The sequence below is a fragment of the Chelonoidis abingdonii genome, chromosome 10 (assembly GCF_003597395.2).
Source record: "Chelonoidis abingdonii isolate Lonesome George chromosome 10, CheloAbing_2.0, whole genome shotgun sequence".
In the NCBI taxonomy this organism is placed as follows: Eukaryota; Metazoa; Chordata; order Testudines; family Testudinidae; genus Chelonoidis; species Chelonoidis abingdonii.
The window spans coordinates 40,626,014-40,643,194 of NC_133778.1; the positions used below are offsets into that span (position 1 = coordinate 40,626,014).

The 17,181-nt window shown below is 38.6% G+C and overlaps 1 protein-coding gene across 3 annotated transcripts in view; it reads right to left on the reverse strand.

Annotated features, from left to right (window-relative positions):
- Positions 1-296: 296 nt before the first annotated feature.
- Positions 297-17,181, reverse strand: part of DCAF17 (DDB1 and CUL4 associated factor 17) — a 45,666-nt gene continuing 28,781 nt past the window's right edge. The window contains exons 11-16 of one of the 3 annotated variants that reach the window (XR_012656648.1): positions 17,041-17,150; positions 13,031-13,118; positions 10,341-10,424; positions 7,242-7,397; positions 1,786-1,955; positions 297-662 (exon numbers count right to left, since the gene is read on the reverse strand). Coding sequence is in view for 2 of the 3 variants with exons in the window: in XM_032771046.2 (XP_032626937.1) it covers positions 6,356-6,544; positions 7,242-7,397; positions 10,341-10,424; positions 13,031-13,118; positions 17,041-17,150 (627 nt within the window). In the remaining variant the exon portion in view is untranslated. Of the gene's footprint in view, positions 663-1,681; positions 1,956-3,466; positions 6,545-7,241; positions 7,398-10,340; positions 10,425-13,030; positions 13,119-17,040; positions 17,151-17,181 lie in introns of those variants that run through there. The other 2 variants (XM_075070122.1, XM_032771046.2) reach the window with 2 other exon arrangements.

Here is a 17,181-nt window from a genome sequence, read left to right on the forward strand (position 1 = left end):
AGGATTCAGCATGTGCAGGAAAGGTAACTGAAGATATTGCAGTCATGAATATGGCATTATTTTGTTTGTAATGGGAGTGTATTACAGATAAATTAAAGTCACATAAGCAGCATTTTACTTATGAACAGGAAGAGGGATGAAGGAGAATGGGGATCAATAAAGAAAGAGGCTGTTAATAGAAAGGACAGAGATAGCAAGAATGGACTAACAAAATGCTATACAATATTTGTGATTCATAGCACTGCAAGGTTGAGAGGCATAGTGGTGAGTAATACACTGTGAGTTTTATTCTTGTGATATATGTTTTAATGATCTTGAGTATTATATTAAAGTTGACTTTAAAAACAAATGTAATTGAATGTAGAGCTTGTGGAAAGTCACATATTTATCCATATAGCACAAAGAGTGGCACTGCAGACATCTCTGTCAATGTGACTGCGCATCAATCCTTGTTCTAATTCTTGAAGGTCTGAATTTTATTTGAAAATCTCATAGAATGGTAGAATAAGGGCCTGGTCCTGTGAGATGCTGAACACCCACAGCTCACACTGAAATCAGTAGGAATTAAGGATGCTTAGCATTTTACTCTTTGTAAGTCCAGGCAATTCTTGTTGTTGGGCTAAACTCACAGCTTTCCAGATCTTAAACCATTGAACTGCTGCCTGGAAAGAAAATGCAGATTTTAGTTTCAAATGAGCAACCCTGAAAAAATAATAAAATATTCCGCTTTATTTCAAATGCATTGAAAAGCTACACACAATTTTCAGAGGTATTTCCTTCCTTCTTCCTTGTGCCAGTGCCATGCTTTGATGTTGAAAGAGACAATTATGCTGAGCATGTGGATATCAAAAAAAAAAAATTTCTTGAAATAGGAACCATATGGAAATCCTCGGAATTTTTCCACTTTACTCATATTTCTTACTGTTTAGCATATTGAATAATTCAGTTAATATAAGTGATTTCCAAGTATCTATTTTACACTGGTTATAACTGAGAGAAAGGTAACTGCTCCACAGTCACATGCTGGTATATGGTTATCAAGCTCCTGGTCCACAGGCCAGATGTGGCCTGATTTTATATATCTATTCAGACTTCACTTTAGTTTGAGATTGCACAGCAGTTTGGCCTCACCAACAGCAGCAACCGAAGAAGTGCTTTAGTGCTTTTTATATTGAGTCTGCTGGAAATGAAAATAGACCAGGAGTGAATGCAGGCCAAAACTGGGCTCGATGACAGTGGCACAATACATGTCACCTTTCTCTGGTGGCTGTATATTGTGTTTCAGAATCTAACCTGAAATGAATTGGGGCTGTCCATACACAGGACTTTACCCGTTTACATTTGATTCACATATAAGGTTATTTTTGCAGCCATAAAGGCTAGTTTTTTTTCTTTAAAATGAGTTTGTTTGGATTTAACTGGGATTCTGCACAGGTGCAGAAGCCCATGCAATCAGATTCCATTGGTGGATTGGGGATTATAAATATTTAGAGGCTCTAATCCTCTAGTGGATCTCACCCAGACTACAGCTAGGATGTTATGGGATTGGTCACCTTAACAAGTTGTGTTGTAAGTTACACAGTTGGTTTGTGAAAATAGCATGTTTTCTTCTATCACAACTGTACTTTTATGTCCACACCCACCTCTCCACCTCTTTTTAGCAGTTCATGCTAGGACTTTCTGGGCATCTCTTTCATAATGGCCTATCAACTGCTGTCAGTACCATGGCCTATGTGTAATTCAGCAACACTCCTTCTTTCTACCTAGGATTATACAATTTCTTACATAAAGCCCATAATCTTCTTCCAAGGCAGTCACAGTTGCACTTGGTATCAGAGACCTTTTTGTCACTGCTGATAGTTGCATCTTCCAGCTTCTGAATTTTGATGTATGACATACTGGAGGAAGAGCAGAGCAGAAATGGTAACAATATCCAGAGCATTCTGAGGTGGTACCTGAAAAGAATACAAGGGGATATGTACAGATTTCAGTTCACCTACATGCTGAACTGAATTGCGAGGAGTGCAGACTCTGAGCCAGATCAGGCTCGATCCACTGGTGGGACAATGTTATGACTCCTGGACTGACAGTGACTAGCTGAGACAGCTGTGGTTGAGATTCCTTACAAAGGCTTAGCTTACACCATAAAACAACACATTTGACAGCTGTTGTCCCTGGTGACAAGAGAGGTGTCATAGGCATCTGGGAACTAGCCCTCAACACATACTAATGCTCCTTGGCATGTAGAAGATCACATTGGACTGGAGGAGTGGAGTGCAATGAAGTAAATGCTGTAGACTTGTGTGATCAAAGTTACGAGTGATCCTGAAATAATGGATGGTTTTGAACAATGCTGAAGCTTCCCAAACTGTACTGGAATCATTCAGAGAACTCATTTTCCAATTCTTTGTTACCCTAATCAGATTCAGAATTCTACAACTGAGTCTTCTCATTGATCAGACAGGCTGTGGTTGACTACAGATGGTATTTCATGGATGCAAACACAGGATGGCTTGGCAAGGTTCATGGTGCTAGAATATTATATTGAATCATTCAAGCTTGTACAGGAAGGGATATGCAAGAATACCTTTTCATTACACACTAGAGATATTAGTGCTGCTGCTGCTGCGTCAGCTGTGATTAACAAGGACCTTGCACTCCCTTTGTTACTCTGAGGAAAATTATGAGGATATTAGCAACTGGTAATTAGAAAATGCCTCTGTCATGTCAAATTGGTGGTCCAGTGTGCTTTTGGGATACTGAAGGGGCAGCAGGAATGCCTATTGAAGCAAAATGACGAAGACCCAAAGTACATCACTGCAACCATGGCTACTTTCTGTGTATATCCCCTAACGTGTGACTAGGAGACAGCTTTACATGAACACACAGGGGTGTTGTGGCTTGACATTGCCCATTTTCCCAGGCCACATGTGAGCTGGGAGCTTCATGACTACTACTGCTAGTTATGTAGTGCAGGTGAGCATAAAGGCTGCTCTGTGCCAGTCTTTTGCTCAGGTGAACACTGAGAGAGGGGGAGAGGAAGAGAAGAGTACTCTCCATGTCTGTGTGTTTCTATCATATACTCTGAATGAGTCTGCCTTGTTTTAGTCTGATTTGATATCATTCTACCATTGTATGTATTAAAGTGAAGTTATATGAAAGCAAATTTTATGACAAAACACGTTTTAATAAAACAGTACTGGATGAATGTCATATTCTAGGGTGCAATCCATACCAGTGGGGGGTTGTCGCTACTTGCCCTGTAACCTGAGTGCCTTAAAATACTTTGCTGTTGTAGTTCCTCGTCTGGATGCTCCCAACCAACGTATAAGTATGCAGTGAGTGTCTGTGTCTAATGCAGCTCTCACTCAATATTTGTTTGTTCCTTTAAAGATACAACACCCAGCAGCTTGCCACATTAACCGGAGTAAACAGTCACTTTAAATCATACACAGAACTGGGTTGGTTTATTAAAAGTAAAACACGTTTATTAACAAAAAGAGATTTTAAGTGAATTCAAATATAAAGGATAGAGATGGAAATGGATACAAGCAAATAAAAGCGAAAAACACTTTTTAGAGACTGCCTTAACAAAACTACAGTCTTGGTTCAAGGGAAGAGTCTCATCTTTCTACCTTCCAGCAAGATGGCTGACTAACCCCTCTGGTCAGTATCTCCTACAAAGTCCTAAGTGCTCAGTTCCTTAGTCATCTTAGATGAAATAAAACTTGGGGTTCTTTGTCCCTTTCCTGTACAGTCCAGTGAACCTTTGAAATAGATTCTTCTGAAGATTACCCCCCCGCCCTCCCCCAACGTAAAGTTCATTCAAGGTGTCAGGAAGGTGACATAGAGTCTGCTAGTGAAAGTTCTTTGCTGGTTTCTTACCCACCCACTGGTGTTTGCTAAATTGCAAATTGATGTTTCCTGCAGCTTTCACCCCTGCTGTCTTGATGGTCCTGTTATATCATCTATGTAAATTGCAGGCCAATATTCTCTTAATGTACCTTGGAAATATCTTCAAGGTGGCAAAACCACCTTACTTTGTCTGCTGGCAGACTGACTTTAATAACATACCTTTCAACATGTTTGAAATTTTGAATTTGTCCTCTGTATACCACACAATAATATTCATGATCAGTATGTTATTAGCGCTCTATTGATATCGTATATGCCACATTTTACTTACAAGTTATCACATCTGTGAACTGGGGTACATTCAACTGATCAGGGCAGCGGAAACTCACTACCAGATACCAGTGATCCCCTTGCCCTTTGGCATTCGGATACTGTTAGATCACAAGAACATTTTTGGAACTATAAATTGATCTAAACTGATAAATAGAAGTGCAAATGTTCTGCTTACTTGTTGTTAATGGACAATAGTTCCTGTCTCTGTACACACAGTCTTTGGAAAGTGTCACAAACCTATGCAAACATCAACAGATTTTCAGATCAACAGCTGACTCCACTGTATAATGTGTAAATAGGCTAATGAAGACTTTACAATTGGAAATAGAAATTTCTCATTCAGAGAAGTGCTTTGACCACACAATGATCACAAAACACCAATTTGGAAAACAAAAAGTGAAAAAAAGTGTCAAGAAAAGGTTGAGTGGGGTGTTTTTAGATAACAAAGATTTGCCATAAGATTGCCAGGGAGACAGATTCAGTATCAGTTCTGCCCAATTGGAACTCTGAGGAAGTTCCTGTGCATCTCTGCCTTTATTGCTTCCTGCCAAAGCTAGTTGTTCAGGGTGGCATGGGGCCTCTGTGTCACAGAAGAGTAATGCAATATGTAGTGTGGCCTTTTGATGATCAAATAGTCTATTGTTAATCAACTCTAAAACCAGTAAGGGGAAAGAGACTTACATTTTGGGTTTTTTAAACCCTCTTTGTGTAACTCTTAACTGCCCTGGCAGACATGTAAGGTTTTTTGGGTACTTGGAGATTGGTCTACTGCCTACGGAATATCTTTTTAGTTTTTCTTTCCTTCAGTCCATGTGACATTTATCCAGGTCTCATTAATGACTCTTATTTATTACTTCCCACTGACTTCCATGAAGATAATTTAGCATCTGGCAAGATTGCTATGTCTATATTGATACCGCTACTATTTCAGAATAGAGCCCAGTTATTATTGATTAAAATTCTATTCTATGTAGGTTCTTATACTGCATTCATCACTGTAGTATCTTAGCACCTTCAAGAAGTGCATTAAATGATGTAACAAAGATCTGTCACATGCGGTTCATCCTCTTATTCTCTCCTCAGGACAGAATTGTGTGTGTGGTGTAGTGTTTTTGTTTGGTAGATTTTGTTTAAAATATCTACAAGATGCTGTGTGTTTATATAAGAGAAGACAAGTTGAAGCATGCCTTGCACATGGAGTGAAAGGTGGTGAGGTTTATGGTGGTCCTTACTTCCTGTGGGAATTTGTTCCACAGCATGGGACCAGACCTTGAGGAAAGCCCTGTCTCCCGCAGAGGAGCTTTGTCCTTGTGTTTGGCGGTTCCACTGTGCCTGAGTAGTGGATTTGTCAACCACGGCCCTCATCCTGGATCTGTAGGCGGTCTCATCTACTTTCACATTCAAAAGACCCTGAACTACTTCTACATGTAACATAAGCACTGTCTTTCTGGAGCTGTTTTATACTGGATAATAAAATACAAAATATCCACCAAAACAGCCTAGGTACTGCAAGGTGCACTTGTATTTTGAATATTTAAATATTTGTTGGGTTCAGATTCATATTGTATAAATCTTCTATTTTAATATACATCATTAATGTCCCTAAGAAATAACTCTTTAAAATTGAATTAAAAAGTGACATATGGATTCCAATATTAGATAGTATCAATACAAGTATGTTTTGCCAGTGGTAGCAGGGACCCTGGAACTGTCAACCACATTATTCTATATATAATTTTATTCTAAAAAACTTTACTTTAATATAGACTAATTAAAAGAAAGTAACAATGTAAGATCCAAGCATAAATAAAAGAGAATATGGAACAGTATGGATGTAAGTTCAAGACCTTGTGCCTGATACCTAGTATTTCAATCAAACTGGTTGGTGGACAAGGCCAACAAATCAGATCATTATTTGTGTTACAATATCATAATCAGTAGCAAAAGTATAAGGTAAATAAATGAGTTAAATTGTGGTCTATGAAAATACATACAACTATCTTTATATGCAAAAGAGAAATTAAAAACCCTGATAGTAATACAAATACTTAAGCTCAAAATATACACTTTTAACACACAGTGGTTGAAATATAATATTTGACTAGTCCAAAGAGACAAAGTCCATGGATATTGTGTAGAGTGAAGTCTATGCAGAAGTCTTTCTCTCTTAAAAACATTCAAAAATTCTCTCCCCTTTTTTACAGAAAACTCTCTCCACTTTTTCAAGGCTTGAATGTTCATCTTCCTCTGCACTATCACAGACCATTTGGTAAAGGTAACAGATGAAGATCCTGTTAGGCTTTTGTTCTATATGTAACACAATGTCTCTGTCAAAGTAAACTTCATGATTGTAAGTCTGCAATGAGAAAATAATTTTGAATGACAGCTTCATTTTCCAGAGGCTAGTGTAAGTACCATATAAATATGACTTCCCTAGAACTGATTAAAAAAATTACAGAAGAAAACTGTTTATTTTCCTAGGACACATGACAAAAAGCATATATGGATAATTGGTCTTTCAGATAAAGCAAGGACAGTGTTTAGAAACCATGGTCCAGAATTTCAAAAGTATTTAGGAACCTAATTCCCATTAAAATCAATGGGAATTAAGTGTCTAAATACATAAATTCCCATAGAGTTAGGCCCATACTTAATTTTGTGCACATGAGAAGTTCCACTGCCATCAGTTGGACTATTCAAAGGTTGTAAAGTTAAGCACTCACACAAGTGTTTGCAGGATCAAGGCTTAGGTTAATTAAGCATTTTATAATTGTCAAACGATACATTTTTCAATGCAATTGATACACATTGAGAGAAATCCTGAATTAAGATTATGGAGATTTTCAGATAAATGAACTACTGTATCACAGAATACTTGGAAGTTCAACTGAGTAATTTCTGCCACAGATACTGTGCATGGGAATTGCCAGTGGGATCTGTATTATATATCTGACTCGAAAAATTGAACAAAACAGTTACTTGGACGCAAAGCGGTGTGTTAAGTGGATATAGGGGAATGTTACTGTAAACTGAATTCAGTGGATTATACTCACCACATCCCAAGATTCCGCTAATGGAATACTCTTAAGTAGAATCCCATGTTCATTACAGTGCAAGTCAAGGTGAGCTTTCCCATCAGCTCCTGTCTGAGTAACTGCCACAACGGATAACAAATCCAGCTCATCTTCATAGTCCACAATTTTGAAAGTCTTATGAAAAAACAAAATCTCAAGTTGACCAGTTAATAAACAGACTTTTACAGTTATTTTTAAAAGAACTTTACATATGTTTTTTGGGAAGGGGAAAGGAAAGAAATGGAAGGCTTCCCAGTTCACAGATCTGCCATCCAGATAGTAAACTATAGGCATCTTTCCAACCACAGACTATTCAGTGCATTTCAGCAGAGCCCCCATATAAGAGGAAGAAGAGAAAATAGGGTCCTGTGTGTGAGTATAAGGGTTTTACACACACCACACAGGAAATGTAAGACAGAATATTGTAAACAACAAGAGGGAGAGGAAGAAAGGCACCAGTTCAGTGCCATTTGCTTATACACATTAGCAGCAATATGATTTAAACCTGTTGTCAACATCTAGGCCGTGAGATTTGAGAAATTTATTAGGGTAATATATCTCTACCCCGATACAATGCGACTCGATATAACATGAATTCGGCTATAATGCGGTAAAGCAGAGCTCCGGGGGATGGGGCTGCGCACTCTGGCGGATCAAAGCAAATTCGATATAACACGGTTTTACCTAAAACACGGTAAGATTTTTTTGGCTCCCGAGGACAGCGTCATATTGGGGTAGAGGTATATGTCACAAAAACTCCTGCAGCCTCTCTTTAGAGTTACATACCTCTACATATATATATATATACACACACAGTCAGCAGCTCCAGTTTATGATGAGGGAAAGGCTGTTTTGGAAAAGCTATTATCAACACATGTAAGTAAGCACCGTCTACACCGCTATTTTAAGAGCGCTAGCACAAGTCTGTGGAGCAGGCTAGGAGACTCGCTTCTGGATGCAGCGGAGACATACCCTAAATAACTTGTTTGCTCTTCTCCTGTCTAAATCTAAGGAAGTATATTTCCTACATAGTTCAGAGCGTAAAGCTCAATAGCAGGAACAAAATCTGTGGAGTTCTGACTACTGAAGTGTCTTCATGGAATTTTTATTCTGTTGATTATAAATTAATATAAATTAACTCCAAGCTTTAAGGGCTATGTAAAAACTTACCCTGTTTTCACTGAGCTGGTATCCATTCCCATGGCAACAACAGTGGAAATGGTTGCCAGAAGCTGAGGAATTAGAATTCTCATTTCAGTGTGAATTTCAGCTGAGTCCTAGCTGAGAGCTAAAATATGTTTTTCAAACACTACGTGAAGACCTCGGCAATGTAGTGTTTTTAATTTGAAAATATTCAATTAAAAAAAAACTTAAATAATTTCCCTGCAATTTACCAAGTTGGCTGACTAACCCCTCTAGTTAGGATCCATTGGCATCAAAATTTGAGGTAGGCTAACCTGACCAAAGAGTGGCGAACTATGCAGTTACATGGGTACCCAAACACTCAGAACTTTCACTGGCCAATTAGATGCTTCAGACCTCTTTTCATAACAGTGTAGCTTAAACTATCCAAACGTTATTTATCTGACAACCCATGTTATCTAACTAAGGGCATATCAGGGTCCTGTCTTTACGGGTGGAAATAACAGTCCTATTTCAGAAAGGTGCTGTTCAGATAACTGGAGAAGTCTTCTGGCTCATTCCTTAGTTACCCTTGTGGGGTTGGGAAGAGAAGACTAGGGAGAAGAGAGGTTTAGCTGAAGCACTTTAGCTAGAATGATCTAGCAAAAAGTTTTACATTGAATCCTGGAGGATTCAACCACCAGTCTCTCACACCCCGTTCTACTCCCCTCCCCCCCTTTTCGATGTCTGCATTACTTAGGAGTGGCAAAGCCACAGCAGGCTTGACACATTCTTCATAGTCTTCAAGACTATAATGTATTTATATCCAGGGTAAAATAAAATGAGTATAAGCTAACAAAATGAAAAAGAAGACTACTTGAAGATTTTCGCCCCTTTTTCTGCACTTCAAGACTATTAGCAGGGGCAAGCTCCAGCCTCGTGAACTAGTAATTCTCATACTTGTTTCTGGTCCAAGTTGAAACAAAATGCAAAGATTGAATGAATGAATGAAATAAAGAAGAAATAAAACTGGGAAGAGATCAGCAAGCTGGAAGGATACATCATAATTAATCTGAGGATCTGAATCAGACCTGCTCAGTAGTGGAATAAATTGCCTAGCAAGGTTGTAGAATCTCCATCATTGGAGATTTTTAATAGCAGGTTAGACAAACACCATTCAGGGATGGTCTAGATCATACTTAGTTCTGTCATGAGTGCAGAGGACTGGACTGGATGACCTCTTGAGGTCCCTTCCAGTCCTATGATTTTATATAGCCACATTGTAGCTTAAACTCGAATAGTGATGTCACAGGAGTTCCCACCATCACCCACTTTTTTTTTAAACTGTTCAATTATATTGAAAACAAAGAAAAATTTCATGAGTGACTAGTTACAGAGTATTTTTGTTCACAGTCAATAATGTATCAGTGTGTGCTCAGTTCTGTTCATAGCAGAGGAAGAGATGGTCCCTGGGTGAGTTTACATGCTACAGCAGAGTGGAGAGACAATATAGTTCAGACACCACAGACCAGATTCTGGGAATCGGAAGATCCAGTCTCAACGCAAAAATATAATTTAAAATTTTGTTTCTTTGTATTTACTACTGAAAAGTTTTTCAGTAGAAATGTTTTAAGGAGAAATCTGAATGGAGAGAATGGTTGTAGTTTCTCACATTAAGGGTTTGGTCTCATACCACTTAAGTCACTGAGTGTTTTGCCATTGATTTCAATGGGACTAGGATCAGTCCTTAAATGAGGAAGACACTTTCGGGCACCAATAGCAACAAAGAAGAAGAAAGACATAAAGATGGGAGAAGAAAGCAAAGGGAGGGGAATGAAGGCAGCAGAAGGAGAGCGATAAAGAATGAATGTAGAACTTAATGTGGCTAAAAGTTCTTGATGGCTCAACTCCTTGGCCAATCTTTTGGTCCTTTTTAGCTCACTGTATCACAATTACCTCTTGTTCTGGGTCATCATCCAGCACGTTAAAACGCTTTTTCACTACTCGGCCAGAAGCAGTTACAGTTACTGAGTTGTTCATCTTGGACACAGAATTTAAAAAAAAGAAAAAGAGAGAGGGTGTAAGTCTGCGTGGCAGGCAATAATATAGGATGTGTATACTTTTTCTAAGCAGTATATTCATTTTATTTGAAATTTGGTAAACTTTTAAAAAGACTAAAAGGCAACACTATCTTTAGTTAAACAGAAAGTATAGACAGTCTGTACAGGAGCAAATAAATCATTTTAGTAAGCATCGGTCATTGTTTTAGCTGAGACGTTTTACAGCCCTCCTAAAAATCTGATTTCCTGTCTGAGCCTAGAGGACATTGAAGACTCCATAAGAACCCTTGTGTCCTTTTGCCAAACTTTCCTCAAAGCTTGTCCCAATACTGTGCTATGCCCAGGCTGGCTGCCACCATCTGTTCCAGGGTTGGACTTTAATATGCTCTATGTGGTTATTATTATTTGCAGTACTATAGCATCTAGAAGCCCCAGTCATGGCTACATGCTGTACAAATGCAAAAAGATGATCCTTGCCCCATGTGGTTGGTGAAGCATTTTAGGACTGTTTGAGGTTAAAACTATATAACAGGGGTTGGCAACCTTTCAGAAGTGATGTGCCGAGTCTTCATTTATACACTCTAATTTAAGGTTTTGTGTGCTGGTAATACATTTTAATGTTTTTAGAAGGTCTCTTTCTACAAGTCTATAATATATAACTAAATTATTGTTGTATGTAAAGTAAATAAGGTTTTTAAAATTTTTAAGAAGCTTCATTTAAAATTCAGTTAAAATGCAGAGCCCACGGACAGGTGGCCAGGACCCGGACAGTGTGAGTGTCAAGGAAAATCATGCCATAGGTTGCCTACCCCTGCTATATAAAGATATAATATAATACAAGGTAGAAAAGACAGCACTAAACCGCTTTTCCTCCACTATTTCGTTCCCCACTCTCTGCAGAGGAAACAGGAACATTTTTCATATCTTTAAAGATTTCCCCCGCTATCCTGTTCTTCCTCTATTTTATCCCTTGATATGCCAGTGAACCTAATTTCACTGTAGAAATTCTAGCACATAGATTGTGTAATGTTGTTGATTCAATTATTTTTGTTGATTGGAGTATTTTTCAGTGAGAGGTAATTACAGTTTCTACAGAAAAATTAGGTTAGTTAGAAATATCGAAGTCAAGCCAGCAATTTAGGTTCCAATCCTGCACCTGGCTGTGCACAACCACTTTGAAATCAACAGGGTTGTGCCTATGTGGCCTACATCAATAATCTAATATTTAGGAAATTACGGTACAAATAATCAGGCAGCAATCCATTTTATAAGGATCTCTTAAATGGAAGACCCTTAATTTAGCAAATAGGTACACTGGTGAGTAAAAGAAGACTGCCAATAAAAGAAATCAAGGGATGCAGCACCATGTTCTGGGTGTCCCTTAGCTTCTGATTGACAGAAGCTGGGACTAGATGACATGGATCACTTGATAATTGTCTGTTTTGTTCGTTTCCTCTGAAGCATCTGGCACTGGCTGCTGTTGGAGGACAGGATACTGGGCTAGATGGACAATTGGTCTGACCCAGTATGGCTGTTCTTGTGTTCTTATTAAACCACCATCTTATTTCTACTTTCTCAAAGTGATTTACGAACATTAATGAATATATCCTTGCAACACTCCTGTGAGGTGGGTGCTATTATCCCCATTGCATAGTTGAGAAAATGGGAGCATAGCAGCATTAAGAGCCTGATCCTGAATGTGATGAGTATCCTCGATTCCCAATGGACATCAATAAGATTTGAGAATCCTCAGCACCTCTCGAATTGGGCCTTTCATGTCTTGGCTAAGGAAGGTCACAAGACTCCTATTCTTGACTCCTATTCCCAAACCAAGATCATCCTCCCTAAACAAAATCCTAGGAAAAGAAAAGGAGTGTCGTGCACTTGAGACTACTCCTGCCCCTACTGATTTAATGAGAGTTTTGCTATTGACATTATGTAGATTTTTAAATACATTTTTATTTATGAGGGAACTTCAAAAGCAGTGTCACTGACTGCAAGGGGCTCAGCATTCATAAACTACGAAAAACCCTAAAAGTCTCTGCTGAAGCAAACTGCAATTCTAAGCTACGGCAATGTCATCAAAGGTTTTTCACTAACAGTAACCAGAGACGGGTTTGGCCTTTTTAGCATTCCCATTTGTTTTTTGTGGTTTGCTGTCACAAATGTTTGTTTTGCCAGGCTTGACATTTTTCAGCCATTTGAACTTCATCGCTATCAAATTTGCATATAATTATGACTTAAGTCAGTGATACCTCCTTGCCAAAGAAATTCATCTCTCTGTATGCTACTTAAGGTTTACACCCAAGGCAACTATTTGCATTGTTCACCACAATAGATGCCAAGAACCTAAAAAGTGATAAAAGGTTTCAGTGAGATACCCTGAAAATGTAATTGTCTTTGAAATTCCTCTAGCACAGGCCTGATGCAAAGACTGTTGAAGTCAAAGTGTCTTTCAATAGGCTTTGGATGAGGCCCACACAATACGCTGATATACATATGCATATAAAACACCTACATATGCTATATAATCACGCAAAAGTAAAATGTATTGTTTGTATTAAGAATTTCCTGCTATAGCCTCACATTGTTCTGCCTGTTGGCCACGATCACAAAATCTTCTGCAATTTCTTGTTGGTATTTATTATTTTCAGTTTCCTTCAGCTTCAGTATTCTTAAAAAAAAGAAGATATAAAATGAGTCTTGTTAAAATCTAACATGCTGTGATTTCTAAAATCAGATGTACTAAAATAGCACAGATAAGTTACATTCATAACTTCTTTCAAATATAGTACAGGATAAATATATACCACATTTGAAAGATATTACTATAACATATTTATCTGTGCTATTTTATTACATCTGATTAGCACATCAGTTCTAGATATACAATATGTTTCCTTATTAAATTCTACTGTTGCTCACATCCACTATGTGGAAGTCTCCAGATGTTTCTTCTAGAATTCCTGATGCTGGTTGGTTTACAAATCCTCTGGGTGTTATAGGTTGGTGGTAACTCTTTGGTCTAGTACTTCTCAGCTTAAGTTGGAGTCATGTAGGGGAGGACTGGTCAGAATTATGTCACTAAACTTTAACATTCCATAATGCATACTACTGAGACCACTCAATATGCAAGTTTTCCTTTGAGAGAACCTCAGGAATAGCTATGGGACCGAGCTGCACAATTGAAATTTGGATCTGACTTCTTCCAAAGTTCAGAAGAGGGCTTGGATATGGGCTTTTAGTTTGGGTCCATTGCTAGTTATCAGTGTTTTACACTTCTTCCTACATGTTTACAAAGCTGTTGAACCAGCTCAGGATCCACTGATGGAAGCAACATATGATAACTAAGACTGTAATTCTTTGGGGGTGGAATATGTGTGTATTCTTTGCCTAGTACAATGATCCTCTAATAGGGCCTCTAGGCACTACCACAAAACAAATAGTGGCCACTCTGTAATAGAAAATAAGCCATACTAGCCTTTAGGGAACAGTAATTCTCTATAGAAATATGCCCAATTTTATTAATAAAATGATTTTTTTTTAATTTGATAAAATGAGCTATAGTAACATAACATTAAGGGAAAAGGGGACAATACAGAAGTAGAATTTAGTCTCTATCCTTACAGGAAATAATAGAGTGAAATCTGCCTTTGTTGTTTAGATATTTCCCGAACTAGGCTTCAAAACTACAACCTTGACAATATTCTCCCTCTGACAAAATTTAGTTCTGATCCTGTTTTCAAAATATTTTTTAAGTTAAAATGTAGATCAGTGTAAATAAAGATGTCTTCTGCGATATGAACAACTGTATATTTATGGGAGGTGACCAAAACATTTTGTTCTTCAATGCATGTATCTAACTTTTAAAATACATTCAAGCAACAGAAATTAAACTCTCATAAGTATATTTGCATTAATAATTTTAAGTTTGAAAATTTATTCCTTTGAGGGGAGGGAGAAAGCTCTGATACATCATTTTATAGAGAGCTGAGATTTTAAACTCTAAAAAGTAAAGAAATGATCAACTAAAGTTTCAGAACCAGCACTTAAGCAGTCTCCTTAAAATATATTTTCTATTTGGGGGAAATAGGGTGTAACAGGATAGCTGGCCTTTTAAGTGAAAATGGGCTCAGCTTTCCTGTTCCGCTCCAGGTGGGTTAATTAACAGGGTGGGGCATTGCTTGGGGAACTCTAAGAGGCCTGGTGAGATCCACTGGGTTGTTGGGAGAAGACTCGGAGATGAGAATTGCCAGAGAGAAGGTGGTTTCTTGGAGAGAGCAGCAAGAGTGGTTTGCTGGCCAGTGTCCCCAAGCTAGGCAGGAGAGAGCTGAAGACAGGAGGAACAGCAGAAGGAAGTGCCTGCTGCCTCTAAGCCAGAGAGATGAAGCCAAAAGCCAGAGAGGGCTGCAGAAGGAGGAGCAGCAGAGAGACTTACCTGCTGATGTCTCTTTGCCAGAGAGCTGGGTCCCAGAGGAACCAGTGGAGAAACTGTGAGAACTCCCACTAGGAAGAGTGGGTTGTGCCCCAGAAGTGCTGGGGTGGAGGGTTAGAGGAGGACTCCAAGAGTCCACATCTGGTAAAAGAAACCAGGATGGTGAGAATGAAGCCAGGGCTCAAAGATTACTTGCACAGGGCTGATGTGGACTATGCTGTGGGACATTTGGTTTGGGACTTTTGCACTGTGTTTTGGCTGATAAACTGTAGGAGGACTAGAGAAAAAGCTCATGTGGACCTATTGGGAACCCAAGAGAGAAACTGAGGCAGGGGAACACTGGCAGGGCTGCCGCAAGGAAGGCCACTTGTTTACAGTGCGTTCAGTTTAATGACCACAATTTTCATTGTTAAAAGAAAGACATTGTTCTGTCCTCTTTCCCGTCCACCCTATCCCAAATCCATTTTCTTGCAGTCTGGACTTGGGCCTCAGATCTTTTAGCTGAACAGAATGAGGGTCTGTATCAGACTGTCAGTCGAACGTGGTAGGAGTATCAGAAAGCAATTGCATGCTCACCATGTTGGGGGAACAGTCTGGGAATATTTGGGCTAGGAAGTAAGTTATCATGGGCTTGTCACTGTAGGAGTATTTGAATGCATGCTCAGAAGATGAGACATTCAAATCAAATTGTGCATATTCTAGAGCTGACATCCCAGAGTGTACAAAATTTAAAACTGATGGGTCAGGAAGGGGAAGTAATGTGACTGGCAGATACGCTGGGCTCATTGTAGATCATCTTAAAAGTAGTTGGGGGGATAACATTTGGTCCAGTTCCACTGTTTTTTCAGATGGCATTGGAAGAGCGAATCTGACCTGATTCCTTACTTGGCTCCCTCAGGTGTTAATTTTCTGCTTATACTTAAGGTGCCCTTTCAGTGCAAAGCCAAAAAACATGCAATCTTTGGAATGAAATTCCCGTAAATGAACTTTGGGGTGAGGTACGGAGTGGAAATCAATGAGAAGCAATGGCAAGCAAAGACTGCAGGACAGCAGAGAAAGGTCAATGGTCTGAATGATAAAATCAGATTTGTTTTATTTTAACAGGTTAAATCTGCTGTTAGGAAATAGAAGATGCACAGCATTAGTTGATCAAAGCTTATGCACCCAAAAAGGGATTTGGGTCTCAAAGTTTATTCTTAAGGCATGTGAATAAACTTGTGATAGTGGAAGCTGGAATTCTTAAAACGCAGCTGGATTTTTACATAGATTAGCAAAATACAAATTAAAGAAAAGTTTTCCTATGTAAGCAAAATCACAGCTATTTTTACTATTATTTCAGGGCTATTTTCATACACCAGAATTACAGCTTATTCTCTCCAAGGAGCACTATGAAGTATAACTGTGGGCTCACTCTTTGTATAGGAGCCTTTCCCAGCATGCTCCTTTTCTGGCAGTTGGCCCGTTAATAGTACTCCAGACTCAAGCTGGTGTCTGAAAATTAAACCCTGGTCTTTCTGGCTTCGTGTATCATCACTAGTCGTAGTGTCTTCCAAAAGAATGTCGTGTTCTGGAGGATGTGCGAGGCAGAACGTAATCCAGTTTATTTTTCCTAATTGCACTGCCTCTCTTGCTTACAGTACCAAAAAACATGTTAAGAAAACAAGCAAACATATCTAAGATGGAGTCATTTTTATAGTTACAATTGGGATCTTAACATCCTAAGGCTGCAAGAGTTATATTCTCATCCCTATTTATCAAGCCAATGGTATTCTATGGCCCATTACCATAAATTTGCACAGGTAATACATTTTGTATTATATATACATGCACTCTCTCATGGAAGAGTAAGCTGGGTTCTTCCTACCTCATGTATCACGAAGGATCCAGTTTGCCCTTCTGTAACTGTATATAGTGTTAATTATTTAATGTGCCATTTTATTTGGAGGTCACAAGAAAAGAGAATTTGTAAAAAACCGCATGATATCATTTTTACAGATGTGCTTTTCTGACTCTACATACATTAACAATGGCATTGCTCCTGGAACCCCATAATTACCCTGTCTAACTCAGCCATCTCCTAAAATCAGGATGAGAATTAGACGTTACCCAGTAGCCTCTTTAATGAATACAACAAGCTCTGAAAAAAAATTATTGCTCATACTTTATCAAATTTGGTCCCACGTGGATTATTCTGCCTGAAGTATCTGGATGGAAATATATCCAGTCGGGTTCTAATGAACAGCACTTCATATCCTGTATTCCATTTTTTGCCTGAAGGTGGAAGAGAAGGTTTAGAATGATT